This window comes from Rhea pennata, chromosome 1, assembly GCF_028389875.1.
Source record: "Rhea pennata isolate bPtePen1 chromosome 1, bPtePen1.pri, whole genome shotgun sequence".
Taxonomy (NCBI): Eukaryota; Metazoa; Chordata; class Aves; order Rheiformes; family Rheidae; genus Rhea; species Rhea pennata.
This window is the reverse complement of record NC_084663.1, coordinates 97,891,691-97,916,793: the sequence shown is the minus strand read 5'-3', so window position 1 is coordinate 97,916,793 and position 25,103 is coordinate 97,891,691. Positions and strand designations below refer to the sequence as shown.

The 25,103-nt window shown below is 37.5% G+C and overlaps 1 protein-coding gene across 2 annotated transcripts; it reads left to right on the top strand.

Annotated features, from left to right (window-relative positions):
* The first annotated feature begins 33 nt into the window (after window positions 1–33).
* On the top strand, window positions 34–19,853 carry IFT57 (intraflagellar transport 57). 2 transcript variants are annotated; one of them, XM_062596743.1, is made up of 11 exons: window positions 34–200; window positions 2,929–3,091; window positions 4,229–4,347; window positions 5,312–5,402; window positions 8,777–8,845; window positions 9,381–9,503; window positions 12,194–12,265; window positions 12,864–12,995; window positions 14,271–14,333; window positions 16,062–16,128; window positions 17,302–19,853. In XM_062596743.1, exons 1-11 carry the CDS (start codon window positions 106–108, stop codon window positions 17,478–17,480), a joined length of 1,173 nt encoding a protein of 390 aa, XP_062452727.1. In that variant the 5' UTR covers window positions 34–105; the 3' UTR covers window positions 17,481–19,853. The 2 variants fall into 2 exon arrangements, with proteins under 2 accessions (XP_062452727.1, XP_062452718.1); XM_062596734.1 differs by lacking the exon at window positions 34–200 and adding an exon at window positions 1,679–2,579.
* The last annotated feature ends 5,250 nt before the right edge of the window (window positions 19,854–25,103 follow it).

Here is a 25,103-nt window from a genome sequence, read left to right as displayed (position 1 = left end):
GGGACCGCGAAGATGGCGGAGGAGGCCGGGAGCGGCGGTGGCGGCCGGGAGCCGCGGGGTGGGGAGGAGGCGGCGGCGGAGCGGGGCCCAGGCGCGGCCTATCACATGTTCGTGCTGATGGAGGACGTGCTGGAGAAGCTGAAGCTGCTCAGCTACGAGGAGGAGGCGCTGCGGCGCCACAACATGCGGCCGCTCTCCAGGTGCGGGCCACAGCGCTCGGCGGGGGCGGCCCGGCGAGGGCAGGGGCTCCGCTGCTGGCGGCGCGGGCGCCTGGGACCTCTTCTTCCTGCTCCTTCTCCTCCTCCTCCTCTTGACAGGGGAAAATGGGGGAATGTCCGCTGCCGGAGGGGAAACCGGTGCCCCGGTCTGCCGGGGCGCGCAGCTGCAGAGGGGAGGGCAAGAGAACCGCTTCCCCGTCTGTCACGGGGTTGCCTGTGCCCTTCCTGTGCGCTGCCACGCGAGGCTTCAGGTGCCGGAGGTGCAGTGAGCAGGCGTCGCCTTTGCGCTGCACTCAGGAGTTTGTGCGGGCAGGTGGCAAGGGCTAGCAACTGAGGGGCTTCGGCAGTACTGCCTGTTGCAGGCCAGTGGACTTGCATCCTGATCGTGCTTGTGTCTGCTTTAGGTAAGGCTTAAACAGTAAGTGTTGAAGGCGTAGTGTGAAACTCTTGACAAAAGTTCGTAGCCTTCTTTGTTGAGGTGAAAGGTATCAGAATGTGGCAACGAATATGCGTATCGAAGATGCTAAATCGGAACGCTAGTAAAAAGAAATTCCAAGTATTCAATACCCCTCCTTTTTTTTTTCTTTTTGATTCCTCATTTGGATTGTAGTAAACAGTCCAGCAGGTCCTGCAGAAGTCTTCATATACCTCACATAAATGATCCCACCAGGTTTGACATCTTATTTAAGGCAAGATAACAATTATTAGGAGACAGAAATTATATTAGCAAAAATGACCACATATTCAGCTTGGTCGTTTGGGCTGTTTGTATGTTTGCCATGTTTAAAATAAGCAGTGACAAGAGGCTGGCATTAGGATGTTTTCAAAGATGAAGGATTATTAGGGGGCAGGTTTAGCTCAGTTGGTTAGAGCATGGTGCTGCTAATGCCAAGGTCATGGATTCAGTCCCTGTATGGGCTATGCTGAGGGTTGGACTAGATGCTCTCCAGAGGTCCCTTCCAAACTTACCGTTCTATGATTCAAACCATTATTAAGATTGGTTTAAAAAAAATGTTTTCTATTCATAGCTATGGCATATCACTGCTAATTAATACTTTAGATTTAAAAAAAAACCCATTTCAATTAGGATGGGACTGCCTATTGTAACAGCATATTTACGAAAACTTTAAAGAAAATGAGGGAGATGGCATGCATACGCCAGACATTAAGATAAGAAGGTGCAAGAACATATTAAATATAACAAATCCAAAGCTTTTAAATACTTACTTTTATGCTCTGTAAGGAAAATAATTTAAATTTCTTTGCTGGTGATGTTTAATGGGCTGCTGTTACAGATGCTACATTAGATGTTACATTAGATGCACTCTTGGACCACGTTTTTCAATGTACTTTCATCCAAAATACATTCAGTTTGAATGCTCTCCTCTGTAATGTGACCTAAAACACAGTGAGTGGGGGCAAAAGGAAGAAGTACTTTAAAAGCATGCTCCTGATCTGAGCTTTTACGCTTATTTAGATACTCCTGCCTCTTGCTCACCAGCTAGTTGAGGGACATGGGAAGGGGAAGAGGTTTGGGGAATTTTGGAGCAAGGAACTGGATGCATTTCTGTTGCCAGGAAGAATCTTTGAGGCTGTTAGGGAAGGAACAGGAGGTAGGATTTCTGTTGTATAATGGCATGGGTGAGGACTGTATGCAGACACAGGACATGTCCCTCCAGGCAACCAAGCTTTGTTAAATTTGCTGTCTCCTCCGCACAGAAGTGTCATTCAAGTTTTTGTGTGGTCACTTGGAGGAATAGAAAAATCTTTTTATAACATGAGGAAGCATATTCATATGACCCCAATACAGATACTTTTCTTTGAGATATTTGTATAGACCTCTTTTACTGGAGAGAAGGAAGCATTTCTGAAGCATTTTTTAACTTCTTCTAAAGTAAATAAGAGAGAGATGAGACAAATCCACCATGGCTTCCTGTGTCATGGGTACAAGTATAAAGCTTTAGCAGTAGATCGTATTCATACTGGTTTTAGAATAGATTAGTTGTTGTGTGGCATTGACAGTAGTTCTCAGGTAATTTTAATAACCCATTCTTATGATGGTTTAAAAGTTAAATTTTCTCTTGCGCTTTAAGTCCTCTTCCCTGTGAAAACTGCCTCAGATTAAACAAAGCCAGTTCGTCTCATTCGTGGACGACAAGGTATTGATGATTATGAGTCTATGACTTTTAATTCCTTTTGAGCTTTTAAAAATATGTTATGTTATGCAAGTGACATTTGAATGACTCCTTTCTGTAGAACCTTAATTGCTTGGTGATATTTTACGGAATGATGGAGTGGATTCTGCATCCCTAAAAGTCAATGGGAACAGAATTGACCTCAACTTATTTCAAGGCTGTTCAGGTAAATTAGCAGAGTAACTTGGTTTTATATGGAAATATTAATTTAGTGGTGTTTAAGTGAATCTGCCTAATCCTGCTGGAAGGGAGGAGGAGAGCCCAATTTCCCTTTCGTTGTAAGTCTAACGTTGACTAATAACTGATTTAAATCAGGAATCAGATGAATTACATTTAGAAAATATACTCTGCTGCAGTGGTATGTGAAAATAGACATCCTGAATTTTAGTTCAAGCGATTCGCTCATTGAGAACTCAGTTAACAAAACTGCTTTGCTAGCCTGTGCTGACCTGTAATATTAGAATTGCTTCAGGAATGCAAAATATCTTTATTTACAGTTTTTCCTTTTTAAACAGGCACTACTTTGCACTGCCCACTAATCCTGGTGAGCAGTTCTTTATGTTTTGTACACTTGCTGCTTGGCTGATCACTAAAGCAGGACATCCCTTCGAACAGCCACAAGAATATGATGATCCCAATGCAATAATATCAAAAATACTCTCAGAACTGCGGTCATTTGTAAGTGATTCACATGCTGTCTTTGCAAAGGTGTTTCAAATATGAAATAACAGTAATCACACTTCCTCCCCTGTCTGAGTATATTCCCAAGGACTGTGCAGACTTTTTCCTGTTTGTGTGATAGTAATTAGCTAATGGTAATTTTATAGCGGTACCTATGTGCTAAATTTTGGGCCTACAGAAATGGTCTTATGGTATTATATGTGATTCTAATTAGTTTTGTTCCCACCATTTGTAAAATGGATTAAATCAGACTCGCTTCTTGTACTGCCACATATATAAAGCTTGTGTTTAGTAGTATAATTCTCAGAAATTAGTGCTTACGGTCCTGCACCTGCTAAAGTCAATGGTATAACTCATATTAAAAAAATGGTTTAGAATTGGGTTTGTATCTTTTTGCATAAACTGTCAGAAGCTATCGGGATTTTTTCAATAGTTTTTTTTTTTTTTTTTTTTTTAAAAAGCCCCTTAGGGTCAGGAGGGTATGTCTACTTAAGAGGGAATTCTCTTCTCTGCCTGAGGGATAATTCAGTAACTATTTTTCAAAATGTACAGTTGAATAAAAAATCAAAACCTAAATAGTGTAAAATATTTGTGTAAAATATGATCTTATGGAAGATTATACTGTGATGCACTTGTAAAATATGTATAAAATATGATCTTGTGGAAGATAATACTGTGATGCACTTCTAAACAATGTTAAGTATGCTGTTCGCTGAAAAAGTAAAACTGTAACATACTAAGACAGTAATTCTGCAGGACAGTAATAAATTATCAATAAAATCTGGAACAAACAAGGCAATGTTGAAAAGCTAGTGTTTGAATCTCAGTGCCTGATTTCCTCCTTTTCTGTTCATTACTTTGCCAGCATGTCATGTGTCTGCTTGACAGCTGAGCTCCCTTGCAGCTTCTGACTCTTCTGCTCCCTGTGGGTATCCTCTCGCAGCATACTTTAAGATTCTATAGTGCATCTGTTCCTTGGGTTGTTCTACTTTCCCTTCTCTTACCTGACTGGAGTTGCACAGGGAAAGAATATGAATTAAATTGGTAAATTCTTCATATGAAGTGGACACTTCCTGAGAAGAAAGCCTGATTGATGGATAGCAGCTAGTAAACAGCACTACCTTGTTATTTTAGGGAAGGCCTGTGGATTTTCCTCCCTCAAAATTAAAGGCAGGTTATGGAGAACAGGCATGCTACGTTCTGGACTGTTTAGCTGAAGAAGCCTTGAAATACACTGGCTTTAGCTGGAAAAGGTATGTAGTACACTTTTAAGACTCCTGCCTTATACGTCATTTTCCAATGAACAAATGTAAATTGTAATTGTAAAGGATAACAGACAAAATGTGATAATGACAGGAAATGTTTCATTTGATACTTCTGTGAGATTCAAAACAAATTCAGCTAGGCTTGAAGCAGTAGGTCAGATTAATTCCTCATGCATATTCATGCAGTTTAGTGGCATTACTGGCAAGGATGAGTTTTGGTAATTAATAGGCTAAATTAATAAAAAGTTGACTGATTACCTCGTTTTGTTCATTTTCCTATATGTAACTGTTTGCTAATCTGATAGTTCTGTTGAAACATCAATATCCCTTTAGGTCCTATCAATCATTAGCAAAATTCTTAACCTTTACAGCTGGAGGTATGCACACTATTTGAATCCTGTTACAAATAGGCTGCAGTAACTCTGAGTATTTAATCTGAAGGAAATATCAGGAGAAATTAGATGAAGAACAATTTTAAGTATATGAAAATTTGTTTAAAAGTGCTCTTTTATTTTATTCCCTCCCTCTGATTGGTTTTGTCAGGGTATAGCAAAGTAATTTCTACCTTGGAAATTTTTTATCACTTTATCTATTTAGTACCTGGATTTCATCTGTAAGCCAAAATTCAGAAATGTACTTGAATTTCATAAAATTAGACCAAAAAAGAAAATGAATCAAAAGTTAGTCCCCAGCTGCCTTTGCAGTACAAATGTGCTATAGTGCTTAGCATAATAATTAGCCCTCGCTTTGAAGTCTAAGTTTAAGTTGAACAAAGGCTTTGAGGCTGAATATTAATTCTATTTGTTTAAAAATATTAGAGACTAATCACTGTCTAGTCATATTCTACATCATCCATTTTCCTCCTGAAGTCTTTTGTTTGATTAGGAGCAATTTACAGAATAACATCTTATTAACTGTGTTTATAAGCTGGTGTTCTTTGAACATACTGCAGACCAATATATCCAACAGAAGAGCTAGAAGAAGAGGAAATAACAGAAGATGATGCAGAATTAACGCTCAATAAACTGGAGGAGGAAGTTGTGGTAAGGTTACCTGACTGACTTTGATTATGTTGGTATTGGTCAACTATGAGATAATTTTTACTCACTGTACATTTTATTTGGCTTTGTTTAGGAAGTATTTTCTACTGTTTTTTTCTTTTTTCCCTGCATTTTCTTTCCTGCATCACCACCTTCTCTGTAGGATTTCTTGTTTCCTTTTAGATAAGGTTATAAACTCTTCAGTACAGAACATACAGGCTAATGAGCATTTATAGTTAATACAAGTGTGGTGGTATCTAGCAAGACATTAAAATTAGATAGATTCAGAACTTTTATTTTCTACTGAGGCAAGCTGTTGATGTTCAGTGACACTTGAACCAATCCCTGCTTCCAGAGTTGGCCAATATTTGTTTAAATAGTTGCTCAGCACCTCATTAATAGAGCGCTAACTGTCATAAATCAGACTTTACTGTAAATACCAAGCAATAACTTTGATACTTAGTTGAGCTGAAGATTTGGGAAGAGAGTAGATGAAAAAGGTCTTCTAGAAACTGAGGATTTGTTTTAAAAATGCCTACAATGACCGAAATAAAAGTTACAGAATTGTTTCTGTAGGGCAATATAATGGCACTTCATCACAATATATTCTATGAATAAAATGTTTATATCATGTCATCCATTCAGGCTGCAAATAAGTCTTTCTATGAGCTCTAATTACCATGACAGATGTAAAGAAAAAAGCATAAACTATCCCTATATCCTATAGATTATAGTTTCAAGAGCTTTGAAATATCATTTTCCACCACCATGGCAATGTTTGAGGATCAGCTTTTTTGTTTAGGCCTGTTTACCTGTAATAATTACAGTGAAGTTGCCTTGTCTATGAAGTTGCCTAGCCTTACAAAATAAGGCTATAAATTCAAATATGTTTTTAGCATTTAGTGATGGATAGATGGATGTTGAATAGAAGTTTTGTTACTGATTGACTTTCTCAGCGATTGTTTTTGAGAGTTGGAGTCTCACTGTCTGCAACCTAGTGGCATAATGTGATCGCAAGGAGGCATCTTCATTTTCATGAGCTTCTCTTGGTGTACTTGAAGTACATTGTTTTACTGCTGATTTAAACAAGACTTTTCTGGAGAGGAAAGCTAGTTGAAGATGATTGAAGTGAAAATAACAAAAAGAAGTTAGTTTCACATCTGGCTTAGCCAAAAGGTGATGATTCTTTGCAAAGTTAATGTAGATCACAAACCAAAATAGTCAAAGCTGTGCCTGAGGAGTACTCACTTGCTGGGCAAGTAAATTATTTGAGGACAAAAGAATTTTCTGGAGTCCTAAGTGCAGCAATACAAGATAGAACATGCCAGAACTATCATATTTTTATATTCAGCTTTTTCAAGTGCTTGGGAACAGCTGAAGGTCACAAATGTGGAAAGTACTATGCTAGTAATGTTATCATATGGCTCTGAATTCAGCCTAACTCATGTGCCACAATAGTCCTCAAAAACATAAGCTGAAGAGTTCACTTCTCTTCCTCTTTTTCTCACAATTTTCCTGAGAGTTGCCTTTTTCTCATTTTTATTAACCAAGAAAAAATCCAGCCTAATTTTATGCAATATGTAAACACTGGAAAGTAAGTATCAATATCTGGTTGCATTTTTATCTGCTATGAAGTCACCACAGGAAAAGTCTGAATAATTCTGAGAAAGAAAGAGGCATTCAGAACTGCGTGTTTGACAAGCCTCAAAACATAACTGTTGGCTAAGAGCTTTAAAAAAGAAAACAGTAAGCTATCTGCTTTTATTTATGTCTTGTTAAGACCTAAGGTTTAAATGGCGAAGTGGAGAAGAACATTTAACTAAAGCACAGATGAAACTCTTGAAAGAATCTCTGTATTTGCTCTGAGATTGTGTCTTGAGACCATGATTTTCACACCTAACATTCAGTGAAATATTTGAAGCTTGTGTGTTGGTAAAACCACCCAACTAGGTTTAAACCATGCAGATGACCGCGTTTTGGAGCCCCTGTTGGTTCTACAAGGTTTAATTATATGCTGATATAACAATTTATTTCCAATCCATTGTTGCTGCCAATATATGGATATGTCCTGAATATACTACCTGTATGCATAATGGAATTCAGCAGAATTGCTACTGGTTAAATACTAATGATGAGCTTCTTTGATTGTTTTTTCCACCTTTACTTCTTTCGAATAAAACTGATGAGGCTGATAAGGACATGCTTAGTTCTGTATGTCTTGGGGAACCACGTGAACAGTAGCTAGTCCAGCCAAATCTGTTCATTTTCTATCTTCAGTTCTGATAACTACACTTTTATTTTAATATTGTATTAGTGTTGTAATACATTCTTCTATGTGCTGCACAAGTACGTATTATTTGCATAGCAAAAGAAAGTCCTAATCTAGTCACCATTAATTCCTTGCAGAATTAGGGGGTTAAGGGCCAAATATGCCAGAATCAAATAAGCTAGCATAATGTAAGTGGTCCTTGTTGGTTGAAAACTAGGTAAGGTACAGAAATAAGCTCCCAAGTTTTCACTAATTGAGTCCTGAAGGTGTCTATACTAAGGCCTGTACTATTTCAGCATTCAAAAATTGTTTAGAAAAGGGGTGAATAATGAAAACTGGCTTCAGAGGAAGAGACAAGAACTGACTGAAAAGAACTGCAGAAGGTCAGACTGCACAAAGGGGAAGTGTATGGGTGATAAAATGGCAGGTGAAGTTCAGCATAGATAAATGGAGAGTAACATATGGGAAAAACATCTTTGATTTTACATACGCAGTGATAGGTTCTGAGCTGATCATGATCACTGAAAAATGAAATCTTGAGTCTAGAATAAATAATTCTACTAACCCATCAGGCCTATGCTCAGTCATGGGCAAGAAAGTAGGTTGACTGATTGGTGGTATTAGGAAAAAAAAATGGAGTGAAACAGAAAGCATCATTCTGGATAGCCGTAAAAGATGGCATCATTCTGCAAATGTAAATCCATGTTGCAAACTGCATCTTGAATACTGTGTAGAGGTTTAGCTGTTCCTATTCCTTTTAAAGGGAAAGTTTTATGGCTTGGTTACACCAAAATAGTCCTGTGGTACTGTAACTTCTTGATAATGGCCCATATCATGTTTTTTGTTTGCTTGGCTTTTAATCCTGTAGCACCTCCAGGGAAATGGGAAATGCGAGGCAGTTTCCGTCTGCCTGCTCATACCAGAAGATGCTGTGTGTCCTCAGAAGATTTTATGTAAATGCAAGCTCCATTTTCAAAAACTCTCCATGTTCTGATTTGTTCAGAAATTTGGAATTTAATACCCCTTTTCCTGTGCTCCTGCAAAATAAAAATTTTGAAGAAAGAAAATGCAATAATTATTGAAGTCTTACTTTGCAACTTTTCTTAAGGAAGAAGAGTCAGACAGTGAAGAAAACTTCATCGATCTGAATGTTCTAAAGGCACAATCTTACAAATCAGTAAGTTGTTACTCATCCACCCCCTCTTCAGAGGTCTGATATGTTTAGCTCTGATTTATTTATGTTAGACTTAAATCTGAAAATACTTGCATATGCTAAACTTGAAAAATATTCCAACTGAAGTGAATTAGCTTATTTTAAAAGAAAAATAAACAGCCAATTTCCAAAGTGATCTCCCTGCAAGGATGATTTACAAGACATTTTTGCGGAGACTATTACAGAAGCAGTGTTAGTTTCTTAAATGCATTTTTATTATTTTTCCCCTGTTATTTCTGAAAATTGTTATAGTTTCTTACATGCATTTCTTTTAAATTCTATGTTCAGAAAAGATACTTACTTCAATTCCTAATCTTTATGAATTCAAAGAAAGCCATTAGAAATTCAGTTATATCAGTAGTTCTAGATCTTTCTGGTTATAAGTGATTTATTGATATGAATGCTGTAAGGCATTGTAATGTGGCTTCTAACAGTTCTCACTATGTATAATGATCATCTCTTGTATAAAACTTTTTTGTTTTTTGTTTTTTTAATGCAGGACATTAATGATTCTGCGAAGCAAGAAGAGATTTTGGAGTCCACGACAGATGCAGCAGAGTGGAATCTGGAAGTGGAACGTGTGCTTCCACAGCTGAAAGTTACAGTCAGGACTGACAATAAGGTATGTGAGAGTGGATTTGTGTGTGTACATTTGGTGAATAAAGTGTGCTTTGAATCAGCAATGTTGATTACATTTCCATTTACATTTATTCTCTTTTTTTGTTATGCCCAGAATCGTTAATAATGATATTATTATCATTAATAAATAATAATCTTTTCCAAGCCTATCATGTCAGAACCTTTGTTGCTTACTTTGACCCTATAAGAAATACTTCACAATAGTGTTTTCTTCAGTATTGTATAATAATTGCTTTTTTCCTGCTGCTAGCAGGGCACCTTATTTTCATACATTTATCTGAATTCAGTGGAAACTTCTTAAATCATTAAACATTTCCAATGGATTCATACTTTTCAGAAATTATACCTTCAGTCTAGCAGTTATTAATAGATCTTCCTGGAAGATAACCGAGGAGCTTCTTAACATGCAACTGTTTTATTTGTCAGCCACATAAAAGGTTGATTAAATGGAGTTCATCCTGCTGAACTTCATATGGCAGTAAAATAGGTCTCTATTTCTGATCTAGTCATCATGGGCTTTACTTATATTCAGCAAAAAGAAATGAGTACTCTTAGGACTGATTTTACTTGTCTGGCTAGATAGCTACCTCAAGATGAAATCTGTCATTTCCTAGAAATGTGTATTTCTCTCCATAATCCAATCTAAAGAATCTAGAATGAGGACCTCAGATGTAGACATCTGCCTTTGGCCAGTCAAAGTCTAGTGCCTTTTCCTGGCATTGCCACAAGCATTCTTTCTAAGCGCTTGTATAACATGCATGAATTGGTGCAGTATTGAAATTGTGCATTTGTAGTGGCCCAGATAGTTGAGGCGGTGGAGCAGTCTGCAGAGTGATACAGAATTCAATGAAAGATAATTGATCTTGCCAAAAAAAAAAAAAAAAAAAAAAAAAAAGACTGAGATGTCAAATACATGTTAAATTGCTTGCCTGTTTTACGCTACATTCCCTTCTATGTGAAGAAACTCCTGGTTTTGGCTACCTTCCACTGGTCTTCAGCAAGCCCACCTGTTACAGAGAGCATGATACTTGTTTCCCACATTAAGAAATGAAAGCTTGATAAATGTGTACAGAGAAAATTGAAGCCACAGTAGGAACTGAGTTTTACTAGCTCCCATTTTAATGCATCATCTCTTGACTTTAAGAAATATGTCAAAATGAACATGAAAAGAGGATTCTTCTTCTAGTTTCTGTGCTTTCAGAAATAAGTGGAAAAAATACTCATTCTAGTTTAGCTTTTTTTCTTTTGATAAAGAAGAGTATCATATTCAGTTTCCTCAGCTGTGCATGCATATGTCATACCAGGAGAAAGTTAATGGTTTAACAGAGTGCATTAGAAACTTAATTGTATTTTTAAAGTTTTGAGGGAAGGGGTTATTTGTTTTCCAGTGTTTGTTGCTTATTTTATTTTTAACTTCAGCATTTGGAAAATTGCTAGCAATTGTCACCAGACCAAGAAAAGGATCTTGAGTCTGCTGCCAATGTAAGACATACAGCATACACACATTTTCTTTATTAGCCTTTGTTTAATTCCTGAAGAGACTAGTGGGCATCTGCATACCTGGAAATATCAATGAAACCTCATGAGCTTAATAGCTGTTGAAGGTGCTCACATGTGCTTATCTGATAGAAGCACCAGTCCTTTGGTAGTTATGTGCATGTCCTGTGAAGGTGAGTAGAGTAGCATCACTTCAAGTCAGGGAAACTATTTGTGATTGAAGGCAGGCATGTGTTTATTAAGTATGCAGCTGCCATGTTCCATTTTTCTTTACCTATTTTACAAGAATTGATTTCAAGTGATAAAGATCAATCAGCATCACTTTATTTTTTAACACCTTGACCAATACGCTACCAAAAGATTAAAAATCTTTTTAGTATGTTCAGAAACACAATACTGGAATAACATTAATTGTGCAGTGCTGCTACTCTGCTTCATTCTGAACTCAAAGTACTGCCTGCAGCTGTGGTCTGGGTCTCGGGGATGTAGAAGTCTGAACTGATAAGTGAAAATTTGTCATAAAGACTGGAATTGATTTCAGAGTAAAAGATGCCTACCTAGTCATGTTAAAACAGCCCATTTTTTATTCCCCCATCTCTGACTCCATGTGTGTTTTCTATGACTTAGCAATTGCAAATAATTTTCCTCCCTTCTAGCTTTATCCCACTGCTGAAAACAAGTTTGAGTATTGCTGCATTTTTCATTTCTTTCCATCTTCTTCCTGATAATAGTAAGGGTTAACTAGAAAAGGAAGATCTGATAGTTCTTCTGTATTTGTAGGTCTTGGACATTCAAAGCACTTGTTTTCTCTCCCTAAGAATAAGCTTAGCTAGCAGAGCTATAATCATTATTTTCAATATTTGTGCCCGGAGTGGTTTCTTGCAGAAATACTTCCATGAAGATCAAATAGACTCTAAAAAACATAGCTACTGCCCTGTCATTGAGCATGTCATTGTTTATTTCTAGATCTGAGCATCACATTGCAGTGTTTAGAAGATTTATCAACTGTCACATTAAGCAAGTGCCTCTGGGTATGAACATAGCAGTGGCAGAATGATACATGGTAACAGTACACAAGAGGACTGACCCTGAGTTGGGTATCAGCCTTCCTTTAGCAACCAGTGAAGGATAAAGCTGTATTTTACTTATGTTTTACTTTGTGGCATCTTTCTTTAGGATTGGAGGATCCATGTAGATCAAATGCATCAGCATAAAGATGGAATTGAATCTGCTTTGAAAGAAACTAGGGTATGTCTTGCGTGTGCTATGAATATTCCACTGATTTATCAATGCTTTTATTTTCTCTTTTATTAGATATACATTTAGAGATAGATTGAAAATTACTTTCCTTAAGATAATGCTGTACAACTAAAAAGGAAATATGTGATAATGATGATTAAGGACAGTGGGACTGGCAAGAAAGATCTTGTGGGAAGTAGTTTTACATATGAGGATTAATAGGGATATAACAGTTCATTAACATATTATTAGCATAAGCACATCCTGAGTACAGAGGGCAAAATGGAATAATACAATCTGATTAACAGTTGATTTACAACAAAATAAACAAAAAGCGCTGTCAAATGCTGCTGTTAATTTATTGATGGTAACATTCATAATTTATCAGGGGGGAGAACTGATGGAAGCACTACAGCTTGAAGTACAAATTTTAGAGATGGGTGAAACAGAAGACGTCCAGGAGTAATTCTTCATTGGTTATACATAGTGTTTTGTACTATTTTTCTCTCACTTGTATGATTCCATATCCCTTCTGAATTACAGCATCGTTTTAATGTTCTTTACGTGTTATCTGTATACTGTCAGCCCACAGAATATGATTTTCTAGGGTTACCTTGACAAACTTCATAATGAAATCAGCAGAACATTGGAAAAGATCAACAGCAGGGAAAAGTACATCAACAATCAGTTAGAGCATTTGGTTCAAGAATACCGTTCAGCACAAGCCTTGTTGAGTGAGGTAATGCACAGACCTATTGTGGTTGCTTTCTTTTCTATTAACTTGCTATTAAGTAGGGGAGAAGGGAAAGAAGAATTGGGGGAGTTTTCTGTGAATTCTGCTGTTGAATGTAAACCATGGGAAAAATTCATTGGCTGTCAAATTATATAGTTGTTAAGCTAAATTAGCAGTTTTAATTCAGCTATTCTGCAAAGGAAAGTAAATGTTTTTTGCATGAATATTATGTAAATCTGTTGCCAATCTTGAGCTGCTAGTAAATTGCTAGTTCTGCTTTCCCTGTGAAGCTCACACATCTGTGATGAGTGGAAAAACTACAGTGTCAGTCCAGCACTCATCTCCTAAATTGATTACTTGCGCTAATTTGCACAAAGCACTCTGATTACCGCTCTACTTCATTTAGTTTTTGTATCAATAGACTGCTGTTTGAGAAGCTTCTTAATTTTCTAGTTAGGAATCTTGTGTAAGCTGCCATTTGGCTAGCTCTTTTGCTCCTATTTCTGGGCATTACATAAAAATATGACTAACAGGATTTGACTTCTGTGCTTGCTGTTTACCTTGCTGGTAAACTGAAGTATTGAATATGACTGTTACCTACCTCAGATAATAAACTAGGAACACTGGTGTGCAACTTTGCTATGTAAACTTACTCTGTTCAATAAAAGAAGTAAAAATATGGTGTTGGTACAGGATGATTTTTGATCTCTTGATTTCCAGATATATGGGGCAGGGGAGAGAGGATTCACTGCAGAATGACTGCAAACTTAATTTCAGATTATGCAAAATATTCTCAAAGTTATTTTTTGTAACACTTTGAAAAAGATTATGTAGCAGTATCTCATGATTTGTTTACAGCTAAAGAAACAGCAGCTTACATTTTCTACTTGAGTCATAAACTGAAATTTCAAGAGAGTAATTTACTGTTGAAAGTATTCTGGATTTCAGTATTAGGCTCTGTCTCCATTGTGATAAATTTTCTGTGTGTTTGTTTCCTCACATGTAAATAATATTAGGAAAACCTACTTCTTACTGTGTATGCATTAGGGCTGTGACTAACAATTTTTAAGACTGCTTTAAATTTATGAATAATAGTCATTGTATGGGCTGATGTTTCAAGGAAAACCTTATATGTATCACCCTGTTAATGTCATTAGGACACTGTGGGAGACCTGGGCTTGTGACTCATGACGTCAGGTTCTGGTGTTATAAATTCTCTGAGCTATATGTGTATATTCCTTCAGTTTTTATCATTAGAGCAAAAAAATTGCTTCTTTCCAGGCTAGAGAGAAGTACCAGGAGGGAAGTGGAGGAGTAACCGAGAGGATTAAAGTGCTTTCAGAGGTAAAATATGTTTTCACATAATTTGCATTTTGCTTATTTTAAAATGTTTCAGAGACTTAGTGTTTAGTGTTTGCAATTTTATAAACTTAGGTTTTTTTCTGATGTGTTCTTGTGTTAAAGCTTAATATGTTTGTTGAGTGAAAGTGGTCTAGTCAGATCCCTGAATTTTCATCCCAGGTTCCCATTGATTTTTAACTTGTGAACTTGGGCAAGGTATTTTTAAGCTCTCCTAATTTCCCCAATTTGTAAATGAGGGTAAACGTTCCTGTATGTTATAGCCTCTCTCCTAGAATTATTGAGGATTAATCAAGTCACATCTATACAGTCTTTGGAAGAAGAGAAACTCAACTCTTATTTTTGGTAAAAATGAACACACACACACAAAAAAAGAAATTTTCACCTTCCAAGTATTTAAAATATTATTTGACCAAATAGTAATTTTGATGCCAGTCAAACTTAGGACTGTGTTTCTGGTAATTTCTTTTAAATCCATGTTGCAACAAATAAAAACAAAACCCAGACACCTAATCCTCCAATTTTCAACCCTTAGGCCAATTCAGAACTTCTCAGAATAGTTCAATTGTTTGGATTTGAAAAGTCTACTTTATTTATTAGAGGCTAATAGATCTGAAATAGTCACGTAATAGACCCCACTGTGAGAACTTGTTGGAAATCTAAAAGAGGTCTGAGACTTTAGGTAGGTAATAATCATAGCAGCTTAACAAAAGTTTTCTGTCAAAGATTTCTTAGTGTATGGCTTCTGCAGAATTTGAGCTTCTTTCTATTTCACTCTTCAAGGAGTAGTTTTGAAAAAGGGAGTACTTTATGATGACTTCAGATTTAAAATGTTTTCGTGCTTTGGAAATTGTTGACAGATTAGTAAAGAAAAGTATGTCACAGGTTGGTAGACTTGGAACTAGATTAATAAAGGGGTGCATATCTATGCTAAATTAAACATAATGGGTGTTACCATAGACTTACCCTCAAGGATGTGATCAAATCTCAGCCCACTAGGTGATATGGTGACAATGTGTCAATATTGTCACCAATACAATACAATAAGAATGAAGTGACGTGGTTGTTTGCTTGTTTTAACTGAAAAGGCTTCACTGAAGCCTTAACGTGAAAGGCTTTTTGTTTTAATATTTTTGGCTATAATATAAAATAATTACCTTGAATGTAGCTTTGAATCATATAGTTGCATTTCATCATCTATAAAGGCAAACTGGTTGATAGTCAGTGCTGAAATGTATTTTATTCTTTATATATGCATTTCACATATGTATAGCCATGCCAGCAGATTTTGCTACTGCTTCGTCTTTTCCTGCAGTAACATTGCTCAGGGTTCCACCATCGCCTGCTGAAGCCTTGCTGTTTCCAGAAGTGCAGTTGTCATAGTCATTTGGTGAATCTTGGTCTGTAGTGATATTGCAGTGTTCTGCACTGCAACACTTGCACTGTTTTTTTTATTATTTTGGGAAGTGCAGATTCTCAGTAATATCAATGCTGCTTAGCCAACCTTTTACAATTTTTGCTATAGTTTTTACTACATTTAGAATTTAAATTAAATTAAATTTTCATCATAGTTGAAAAAAAATTGTTTCTCTGGATACAACAGTTAAGACAGATCTCTCTTTTTTTTAATGAATGCAGCCATTCAAAAGAATAGTTTGTTTTTTATACTTGATGTTCATCTGGTTTAACTAATAAAATCTTCCCTAATTTAAGATTACAGAAGTATTAGAGAGAGTAAAGCAGGAAATGGAAGAGAAAGGAAGCAGCATGACTGATGGTGGTAAGTATGTTTCTTACCTCAAACAAAACACCCGTCTTCTCAGTGACAGATACATAATTGGACCTTTACTAAAGAAAAATAAACAGTCAGAGTGAGGGACTAATCTAAAATATCAATATTAAAATTTTTTAAAGTGTCTAAGGAAAAGAGGTCATAACCCCTTTCAGAAGGTTATGTATGTCTGTGGAAGCTAGGGATGCCAGCATTTCCTTCCTTTACTAAATTACCTACAAAATCTAAGACAAAACTTTCGGGGCTCAGATTTTAATAACTGGTAACTTACTGAAGGCATTTCACACATTTGCAGGTTCAAGCACGGTAACTCAAATTGTTACTGGCAGTAGCTATAAGGTTCTCTGCTAAGGCTAGCTGGAGTCAGAAAATTCGTTCTGGTGCTTGTAATGGACTTCTTCAATATTTAAAACTATGTAGCTATTTGAATTAATTTGTCTCAGACTCGGGGTTTAATGGCTTATTTTTTCTGATAAAGGGATTCTGTTCCAACTCTATAACGAGTACAAATGCAGAAACAAATTGATGCACATTATAGTATGGCTAAATATGCAGGCTGTATCTGTATTTAGCTGTAACCACGATGGCTAATTTACTTAAGTAGTCACAGCTGTTGTTTTATAAGTAAATTTTGAGCATGGTCACTGGGAAGGAGCTATTCACCTACCTTGCAACACGCTTTCTGTACTACAGCATGGACAAAAATCAGGATAAACTCCAAAGCCTAAAATCACAAGGATCAGCATGATGCAGCAGCATCTGTAGGATGATACTAGTTGGGAGTGAGGGATTAGAAATTAAGTGTGGAACACAAAGCATTTTAATAGCTTTTTCACAAGTAAGATGACCTATACCGTAACCCAACTCAGCTATGAGGATGCAGCTTACAACTGAGCAAAATACATCACTGACAAACCTATCCTAATGTTTATGCACATCTTTACGCAGATCCAAGATGTCAAAGACAGCAAAGTTATCACTGTCTGTTTTCATCTTTAAAGTGTCTTGCATATTAAAAATAATGTATCAGTACAGTCATGTCTCTAGAGTAGAACACCCTTTTGTTCATTCAATTCTTCAATTTTAAGGAGAGAATTATAAGAATGCTTGTTGTGTTAAGTCAGCTGACGGAGAGATGTGCTATTTATCTTTTTTAAACAGCTCCTCTAGTGAAGATTAAACAGGCCTTAACAAAACTGAAGCAAGAAACTATTCAGATGGACATACGAATTGGTGTAATGGAACACACCTTACTCCAGTCAAAGCTAAAAGAGAAATCAAATATGACTAGAGATATGCATGCAACAGTGATTCCAGAAACCACAGTAGGTGCCTATTAAAATTGTTTGGAACTGACTTGATTTGCCCAAAATACAGTTTTCCATCATTTGCTTTTCTGTTATTTTGGATATTTTTTCCTTTTGTTTTTCTACTTTGGTGGGTTTGGGGTTTTTTGTTTGTTTTTTTTAACAAGGTGCTTGTTGTGCACTTTTAAGTAACATTATGCACACTTTGGACTCAACATGGACCTACATTTAGTTTTTTGCTTTAAAGATTTACTGCAAATGTCTTACAAATATACTAATAAATTCTTATTAATGAACATGTCTACTTCATTGTAGAATGCTAAGGAATGTGAAAGTGTATAGAATTTTACTGACACAGCCTGTAATCTTTAAACCTGATTAGATATTCTACAGTGCTGAAGGAAAATTGCTTGCAAAGGACTTGAAAGGAATTCAAAATGTCTATTATTGCCATTTACATATATTAAAGTATTTAATTGCTGATATTGAAATAATACAGCATTACCCTTCCTAAAAGCCTGAGTCAAATTTGATTTCAGCTGCAAGTCAAAGTAAATTGTTGCTTCCACTTGAAGTTTATGAACCGAGCATAGTAATCTAAAATGTTGATTTCAAGTCACTGGGCCCCACTGAAAATCGGACTGTGGTTGAAAGGCAATCACTGGTTAGCATCATGACTCCAGGAAGATCTTTATGTGTATGATCAATGAAGATGAATGTGATCTAGTGTTTACTGATCTGACATTCACATGAAACGTGGGCTCCATTCCCTGCATGACTTTGGTTTACTCATGGAGTGGCCCTTTTCCTTAGCCCTGTGGTGGGTGGATATGTAATGTTTCCGTCAAGACCTGTTCTACTGGTATTTCTCTGAAATTCTGAGTATTTAAAATTATTCACAATTAGGATGAAGCAAGAAGGTTTCTGTATATGTCACTATTGGATGCATGTTCCCAAGCTGTTACAAATTCTTTTCTCTGTGTCTGTTGTACAGCCTTGAATTTATTCTGACCTTGATGTCTGGATAACATAAATAAGTTTACTGTTATGTTTCCATAAGGACAAAGGTGCAAAGCAGAAACTAGACAGTAGTTGCAGGGGGCACACAACATGACACACTCCACACTAGTGCTGGGACAATTTTGGTGTGTTCCTATGGCAGGTCAGAGCCACAGCTGAGCCCTGTACAACTTTGTGAATGCACAACCCCATTCCTCACTTTTTTTTCTTTTTTGGAGTAGTCGTCTGACATGGATGTTCTTTGTAGTTATTTTTATTTTTACATTGCCTGTAACAGAAGCAATAAAAAGATAATCTACGCAAAGGCCAGAAAATGTGAAAACTGATGTGGAGATCGCTGCTGGCTTTCTGTTTTTCCTTTTGGTATCATCACTGTATTTCAGAATCGCTTTGTATTAGCATTGAGTCAAATGTTGCTTTCACTTGCAGCATACATAAAGCCCCATTGACTTCATTTGGATTATTCTTGATTTCTGTCATTGTCAGAACACTTAACTTTGATCTCTGTCAGGTATAAATGTTACCAAATCTAGATGTATAATATAAAATGAAATAAAAATATAGAGAGATGGGGCTGGAAACGTCATGGCAACAGTGAACTCTTTCTCTTGGTAAACATGAGCTAGAAAGTGGTTCTAGAGGTTATAAGCTAATGGAGTGTGGAGTGAAGAACAAGCCATATTAATATACTAGTACGTCCTTTGGATTACTAATGTTTGTAAACCATAGACAAAATTGTTAGAATTCCAGTTATATCAAATTCCTCCCCTAACTTCTGTAGGTAATTCCACTCATCTTGCAACAGTTTCTCACTCAAAAGCAAATTTGTCACATCAGCAGTATTTTGTAGAAACAATGGATGTGTCCTGTGTAAAACAAAAAGACGCTTGACCTACAGTCAGTCAGTCCCATGGGTGTCAAGTTTCTCAACTTTGTGCTTCAGTATTTCATTTGCAAAAAACAAAACTCCCCAAAACAAAAACAAAAAACACCCCCGCAGATTTTAATAAATGAAAAGCAATATGTAAATGCTGAATATTATAATTTACCTGTGCAAGCAGCTGCCAAAAATCTCTATGAATCACACCTAGAAATCAGTTTCCAACCTCTTTGCTGCCTACCTATATCCTCCTACATCCAGCTTAAATTAGAAAAGTTATTATTCATGTTCCCTTTATAAGGTGGTGTTGCTACTGCATATTTACTTTAACAGTGGGTTTATTTCAACTTAGGATAAAGCAAACCCTTCTGCATTGCCTGCAAAGCACACAAATGCTTTAGGATTGCTGTATAAATGCTGTTTATGTAAATTCTTTTCCCCCAAACTACTCCTTTGTGCTAATACAACAAATAAATTTAATAAAAACCTTGCCTTATGTTGATCAAGATTCTTTCTCTGTTTTAAAATACTCTTACGTGGTATAAAGATCTCCAGAAGGGAAGCTAATGTCCTTTATGCCAAAGTAATTCTAAAATAGTGTGCTAATTATATGTAATTCATCTACATTATTTTTCACAGTACTGTCTGAAACTGCATTTATCTATGCATGACACTTCTGTTGTCATAAGTTAATTTTCATCTAGCAAAGAGTAGCATTTGCCCAAGGAACAGTAAAATCACTTGAACCTGCTTTGAAAGCAATCTGACCAAGGCAGCAAGTAGCCACACCACCTTCCTTGAAAGCATGAGGAGAGCAATGGAATCTGCCATGAGAAGTCTGAAAGGCTGTTCTAAAAAAAAAAAAGATTATCCATATAATTATTCCACTAGTGGATCGATGCAGGAAGCAGGTGTCATGTTAAAACTAAATCACATTATTTCCTACAACACTTGTATCTAACACAAAGTCAGAACTGAAGACTAATGGAATTAAGGTGTCCCTAAGATGTAGGGGATAGGAGGTAGTAGGGCATGTATGAAGCTGTGGTGTGCTATAAAAGTCTCCTATCTTCTGAAGAATATTTGGAGACAGAAATCTCTTGAAAGGGAAAACAAATGTCCATCTACCATTAAACTCTGACACTTTCTTGGAATATACCTCTGCAATGCACTGTGACATACAAAAAAATCACCATGAATATTACTATGAGTTACAGTAAGAGCAATTAAGTCATCTTTACATGACATACAAATAGGGCTAAGCCTGAATCAAGAGCTTGCATGTGAATGTTTCCAGCTTCTGAGCTTTCTGAATTTTGCATCCAAATTTTGCAGCCTAGGCTTCTATCCAAATTTGACAAATGTTAATTAAAAAAGAAGGAATTAGTGTGAAGCTGCTTCTTCTGATGCTGGCTCTCGTCCCACTCTAAGAATGTCAGTGCTGCAGTGTGCCGCCACAGTGCAGCTGCACGTGTGTGTGCACATGCGTTGAACACACGCCTGCCTGTCAGTTTGCTGAAGCTAGCAGCTGACTTTGGCAGCATAAAAACATCACTGAGAATACTCTGTCCTGGCTCCTGCAGCCTCACTGCCTTCCACTTTCACATTGATATGTTAAAGTTTTTTGAAGTGGCTGGGTGTTTTCTGAGAAAGAGTTGAAATAGAATCTTAGACTCGGTAAGGTTGGAAGGGACCTCTGGAGATCATCTAGTCCAACCGCCCTGCTCAGCAGCGTCACCTAGAGCAGGTTAGACAGGGTTGTATCCAGGCGGGCTTTGAACATCTCCAGAGAAGGAGACTCCACAACCTCTCTGGGCAGCCTGTGCCAGTGCTCTGTCACTCTCACAGGGAAGAAGTTCCCCCTCATGGTCAGGCGGAACTTCCTGTGGTTCAATTTCTGCCCATTGCCTCTTGTCATGTCACATGGGACAACTGAAAAGAGTTTGTCCCCATCCCCTTGACACCCTCCCTACAGGTACTTATACACATTGATAAGATCCCCCCTCAGTCTTCTCTTCCCCAGGCTAAACAGGCCAGCTCTCGCAGCCATTCCTCCTAGGGCAGATGCTTGAGCCCTCTGATCATCCTCGTAGCCCTACGCTGGACTCTCTCCAGTAGCTCCATGTCTCTCTTGTCCTGGGGAGCCCAGAACTGGATGCAGTACTCTGGATGAGGCCTCCCCAGGGCTGAGTAGAGGGGCAGGATCACCTCCCTCCACCTGCTGGCAACAGTCTTCCTAATGCAGCCCAGGAGACCATTGGCCTTCAAATAAAACTTGGGAAAATCATGGCTTGTAACATCAGTACATGTGAGCTTAAGTAAACAGATGATAGGAAAGCCAGATTATGTATTGTTCAAAGGTGGGGAGTTTCCACAGAGGGATGTGAGGTTGCAAAAGTGTTTTTTTTTTTTTTTTTTTTTTTAATCTGCTGTTTCCTCCTCTTGACATATTTCTTTCTTCAGCAAACACAATTACTATGGTTTTCCCAGCTATTAGCCTATTAGCTAACGTTTGGTTGTTGCTGCAGGGCTTGACTTTACTGGAAATGTCTTCTAGATTCCTTGGAAAGGCCCCACCCTTTTGGAGATAATTCTTCACAGACAAGCCTGGCATGAGTGAGGTGGAGGGTGGTTTTCTTGTGAGCAAATATCAATTTGAATAATGCTAGTCTGTTGCTTATCATATACAGTTGGACTTACATTTTTTGTTCCTGGTCCTAAGTAATTAAGATGGCTTATACCCCAGTACTCCAAGCCAGTACTCAGCCACTGCTGAGACATGCTAGTCATTCACAGGTGTCTTAATTCTCTGTTGTAAAAATTAACAAAGGAGAATAATTTAAGGTCAGAAGTACAGAATAATTATTTTTAACAATATTCTTCTTGACTCAATAATCATACTTGTTCATTCAAAGTATTTTCCGTTTCCATGGCTTTCAAGGGATGGCAGTACTTCAAACAACATCTTAATGTTACTTGGCAGTAGCCTGAAGAATTAAGCTGTGAATCGTAGCCATCCCTTGGGCTAGTTTTCCTATCCCTGCTCCTCTGCTCTATTTTTATGGCTGAAGTTTCTTACTGTATCTTGGGGTGAGGGGGGGAGGAAAGAGAAGGGGATATATACTTTCTGACAAGACTTTTGAGAGATTTCTCTATCCTTCTGTCAGTGTTGCTGGTCCATGATCATGTTACCTCCCCTCAAAGAACCCATTTGGGAGAGAATACAAGCCATTAGTCAGACCAAGTGAGACAGGCGATTGTGAAATTTTCCGGGATCTAGAGCCAAAAAATGTCACAGAAGGTTTAAAGAGGTTTTACAATCTGTTGATCATTGTTTTCTTTGCTAGAGGGAGTGTACAAGTTCCCAGTAGGATGGCAAGAGGGATTTCTGCAGAGTTTGATAAATGCTATCAAACAACAGTAAAAACAATGAAAATCCTGTGATCTTAAGAGTGCCATTCACTAATTTTGCAGTAATCTGTCTGGCAACCATTTCATTACAGCTTTCAGTAAATGCCCATATTACACCCTATAAAACATACCTGGGATTTTTTATTATCTTCAGATGTACTATATGGCAACAAAAAAGAAAAACTATTGTTCTGAGAAGACTGTTCCTGGGCAAAAATGGTTTACTTTGGGTATTTTAGGCTGAGAACGTGTTATTGCTAAATGTACTCTAATACAATTCTGCTTTAGCAAGAATGTACTTAAGTATGGGTGTGTAAAATCTCTATTGAAAAACAGAATTACAGGTAACTGTGTTAGAAAAGATATACAATTAAAGGTCAATTAGATTTTCTTTCTGTTGTATGTAGGATTGATAAAGAGGTAACAAATTCAAACTGACAGAATGAAAAAGCATCCTTTGAAAAGCTCTTCCATAGTCTCTTAGCTTAAATATAGAAGATTTGCCTTCACTTAGTTGTATTTCCTTCATTGCTTTCTAATCAGTCCTCCATTCCTCGTCACTCTTAGATGTGCAGCTTACTCCTCCATGATGATGATTCCCTTCAGATATGTAATGACAGAGATTTTGCATTTCATAGCTAGAATGTTTTCTGCAAACATTTAGAGACTACTCATACAGCCATGAGCCAGACTAGCACTGCAGGCATAAAGCAAATTCTCATTGACCGCAAATAGTGTAACATAGCAAGGCAGAACTAGATTCTCTGCTGTGCCTAGCGACAAAAGATTGACTCATTACATTACAGTCTTCAGTTTTCAGTAAAAAAGTATGTTTTTAGAGTTTAGTCTACATTTAAAAGTTGTGCTGACACAGCAGTGTTGGGGGGGGAGGTTCAGCATTCCTACTTTTGTCTTTCATAGTTGTGTTTGACAAACATACCCTGCTATATAGTACGTATTCAGTCTCTGCTGAAAACCATTTCCAGTGTAGCTCTCAAACTCTTGTGCTATTTGGCTGTTTGTCCTAAATGTTGATAGCCCCAGCTTACATGGTTGCAAAGAAAATTTTTACAACATGACCGGAATATAACTGATGTGGTTAGTCTGTCTGAATTTATGGTAGCCAGGATGTAAACAACGTGGTGCAACTTTGTAGGGTGTCACATGTAAGCACCCACTGCTGGGAGGTGGCGGTCTTGCTGACATCGTTTTGATCTGAGTGTCAAGAGGAGAGCAGGAGCAGTAAGATGGACCTGGCAAATGAACCTTAGCTGCTCTGCTAAGTATTTTAAGTCCCCTGCTGCTCTGACAGACTGTAGGAGGGAAGGCAGACCTAACCTGCTACCACAACTACACATAAACAGAAAGGGGAGGTCCATGGTAGTTGTCACCCTTCTGTTAAAAGCAGCTAATCAAAAATCAGTGTCTCATTGATCGCTGTAATGGAGGAGGAGAGAATGGTTATCAAGAGAGGAAGTTATTTCTGTGCCCAAAAAGAATTTAAAAAGTAGCAAATAATACACATAACCTGCTCACAAATTCAAGTCTTCTCCTGGAAGACCTATTACTTGCTCCTTTGGCTCGTTCTCAGGGTCAGGCTACCCATGCTTCTGAGTCAGGATTAGCTTTTCTCACTGTGTTTTTTTACAGGTCTTCACTGTCTCACTGTTCACGTTTCCAAAAACTGTAATCTTTCTCCCTAAAGCCCTCAGAACTCTGGATGGATTTTCTTTTCTCTTTGTCTGGAGGAGAGATGTATTTGTGTTTCAGGCTTTCAAAACCCCTCATATTTCAACCACCTGCTTCTGCAAAGAAACTTTTTCTCATATGCATCTTAAAGAGCTGTAAATGTGCCCAGAGTTTCGAAGTAACTTACCTCAGCCTTTAAAAGCAGAAGGTTTGATTAGGAAAAGGGAACTTTTTGCTTTTGAAACACCATTCTCATGGTGTGCAAGAGAAGGAGAAATGGGAGGAGAAAACGAGGCCACCAGATGAATGAAGCCTTTGGAATGTTGTAATACTCCTTTTAGACCCAGATTGTTATCCTATGGCCATATATTCAGGGATATCTTTGAACATCTGAATTTGCTGTTCCTTATTTGCCAGAGAGACCTCAATATAAAGGAACACAGCAGTGGACAGGACCCACAGCCTACAGAAAGATCTCGCCATGCATATCAGTAAAATGCATCTGCATCTCGGAAGAAACTTGGCATTTATTTTTTGATTATTTGGAACACAAAATGCTAGTATATTAGAGTAACTTAGGAGGGACCTCCTGGCAAGCAGAAGACAGAATTTTGCTGTGACACAGCAAATGCAACCACAGTAAATGACTATGAAAT

Coding starts and splice junctions, on each gene's coding strand:
- IFT57 (XM_062596743.1), top strand. CDS start 106: ATGTTCGTGCTGATGGAGGACGTGCTGGAGAAGCTGAAGCTGCTCAGC. Junction 3,092..4,228: donor TCTCAGAACTGCGGTCATTT/GTAAGTGATTCA, acceptor TTGTTATTTTAG/GGAAGGCCTGTGGATTTTCC. Junction 14,334..16,061: donor GGATTAAAGTGCTTTCAGAG/GTAAAATATGTT, acceptor CCCTAATTTAAG/ATTACAGAAGTATTAGAGAG.